Raw genomic sequence first — 2262 nt, forward strand, 5'->3', positions numbered from 1 at the left:
TTACGAAAGGAAAAAAAAATCATCTAATCCGTGAAAATGGGATGATTATATTTTTCTATTGTATTAGGCTCTTTTGTAAGAGATAAATTTTTTTTTTTTGACATTAGTAATTGGAAATAACACAAAGGAAAAAAAAAACAAAAAAACATAATCTGGTTGCGGGTGGCACTTTGATTGCACCCTCTTCCTTCCCAGATTCCAGGAGCTACACCAATTCGTACACGACAGCACGCGGTAATAAACCGTAGTCGCAAGTCACGTAATCTAAATTTAAAAATTCTATTGAATTTCATCTTATATTATCTTATTTCATTCTTTAATTTATTTCCTAAATTGAGGAAATCCTAGAATTATCGCCATCATCATCATCGTCAATGTCGTTAGAAGTCCTTGAGCAGCTTCCGGACCTGCTCGAGCGTGACGAAGAGCACCACCGTGAACGGCCCCTGCCGGGATATCGTCGGTATGAACCCCTTGTACAGCGCCATCGGCCCCTCCGCCCTCACCGTCTTCAGCGCGCAGTCCAACGCCCCCTTGTACGGCGGCTCCCGCCCCTCCTCCACCTTCATGTTCATCACCCTCGTCTTGATCACGTCCACCGGGTTCGACGCCACCGCCGCCACGAACCCCGCCGCGAAGCTCGCTGTCACGTGCGTCCCCAGCCCGTCCTTCATCACGCCCTTCGCCAGGATCGTCTCCTTGATCTGGTCATATGACGCCAGCTGCGACGCCGTCACCAGCATCGCCCGGTTCACGGTCATCGACGACCCCCGCCACAGGCTCGCCACCCCTTCCTGCCGCGCCATCTGTTGGATCGCGTCCACCACGCTACGGTAGTTCCGTCGCTGCTCCAGCGGGAGCCGCCCGTCCGCCTGCATCCGCACCATGGCCACGTCCGCCGGGTTCCCGACTGCGGCACCGATGCCGCCAGCAATAAGCCCAGCCACGATCTTCTGGGTCAGCGGGATCTTCCCGGTGGCCGGGTCGGTCCACTTCTGCTTGAGGATGTCGTAGAGTCCCATCCGGGTGGTGGAGTAGAGGGTCTGGCGGAGGACGGTGGCGGACACGCCGGAGAACAGCGCGGCCACGCCCTCCCGCCGGAGGATCTGCACGCCCACGGCGACCGGGCCGACTCGCGGCGGAGGCACTGGAACCGCGCCGGCAGCCTGACCCGCCGCCGCCGGCACCTGGAACGCGAGGGCGGGGCGCACGGAGAGGTTGGGAGGAGCGTGCCCCTCACCCTGAAGCTGCATGCGGACCTTGATAAGGTCGAGAGGGTGGGTGGAGCAACCGGCGACGATCGAGGCTATGCCTCCCTCGACGAATCCCTTGACACCCATCTACAAACTTCCGGGCCAAAGCAGACGATCGCCCGGATCTCGAGCTATATCTCGCTGCCGCGTCTCGTCGGAATCAATGCGCGATCGGAAAGAAAATCTTCTCCGGCTGTCTCTTTCTTTCCCTACCAGTTGCAGTTGGGGTTCATGTCACTGGAGACGAGGAGGTGAGAGTGGAGGCCGAAGGCGACGGAGGAGGAGTGGGGGACGGCGGGCCTCTGAGACATATGCCGGCGGAGGATCGACGAGAAAAGGGCGGAGGAGGAGGAAAGAGAATGATTGCTTTTTGTGCCGTGTCGGTGGAAAGATTGGTTCAGGCGAAGAGGGAATTTATAGGAGAAGCGAAAGAAAGGTGGGAAATAGGCCAAAAAAAAAGCTAAACAAGGACCGATTATTTCTCGACGAAATCACTTTAATGGTGCTATTTTAGAAATCGAGGGCATCGGCCATTAAATTTGACCTACCATCGATCGAGAAAAAGGGTTAACACGACCTCTCCTGGCTCGGCGTTTTGAAAAGGTAAAATACGGAACTTGCCGAGGCCCGATTCATGCATCGGGGTCGCCGTTTATAGCTAAGCGGAGCTCACCTGCGGCCCGACACGTCACTTGGTAAATCGATCCTCGTGAATTAGCCTGAACGGTAGGAATTGCTCTGAAGCCGATCGAGAAAAGCAGAGCACGAGATGGAGAAATTTCTACGTAGAATTACCAATTGAGATTGTTGTGAACAAAAATAGTTTCTCCCGTCGACCTTCGGTCCCCGCGTAGGGGAGGCTTTCGGCGTTTCCACACGCCCCAACTGTTCGCACTTGACTTTGCTTCCTTCGCAGCTTCGAAACTAGGCAACGCGTCGCGAGCCTTCTTTGACTTGCCTGCGATTATTAGTGGTGTTTCTTTAAGGTAATCCACCATTTTTGTTACCA

At 54.6% G+C, this 2262-nt stretch overlaps 1 protein-coding gene across 1 annotated transcript; it reads right to left on the minus strand.

Moving 5' to 3' along the window:
* Window positions 1-276: 276 nt before the first annotated feature.
* Window positions 277-1650, minus strand: LOC115739424 (mitochondrial uncoupling protein 5). The gene has a single exon (XM_030672511.2). The coding sequence runs from the start codon at window positions 1338-1340 to the stop codon at window positions 381-383; it is 960 nt and encodes a 319-aa protein (XP_030528371.1). The 5' UTR covers window positions 1341-1650; the 3' UTR covers window positions 277-380.
* Window positions 1651-2262: the final 612 nt, after the last annotated feature.

This window comes from Rhodamnia argentea, chromosome 11 (assembly GCF_020921035.1).
Source record: "Rhodamnia argentea isolate NSW1041297 chromosome 11, ASM2092103v1, whole genome shotgun sequence".
Lineage (NCBI taxonomy): Eukaryota > Viridiplantae > Streptophyta > Magnoliopsida > Myrtales > Myrtaceae > Rhodamnia > Rhodamnia argentea.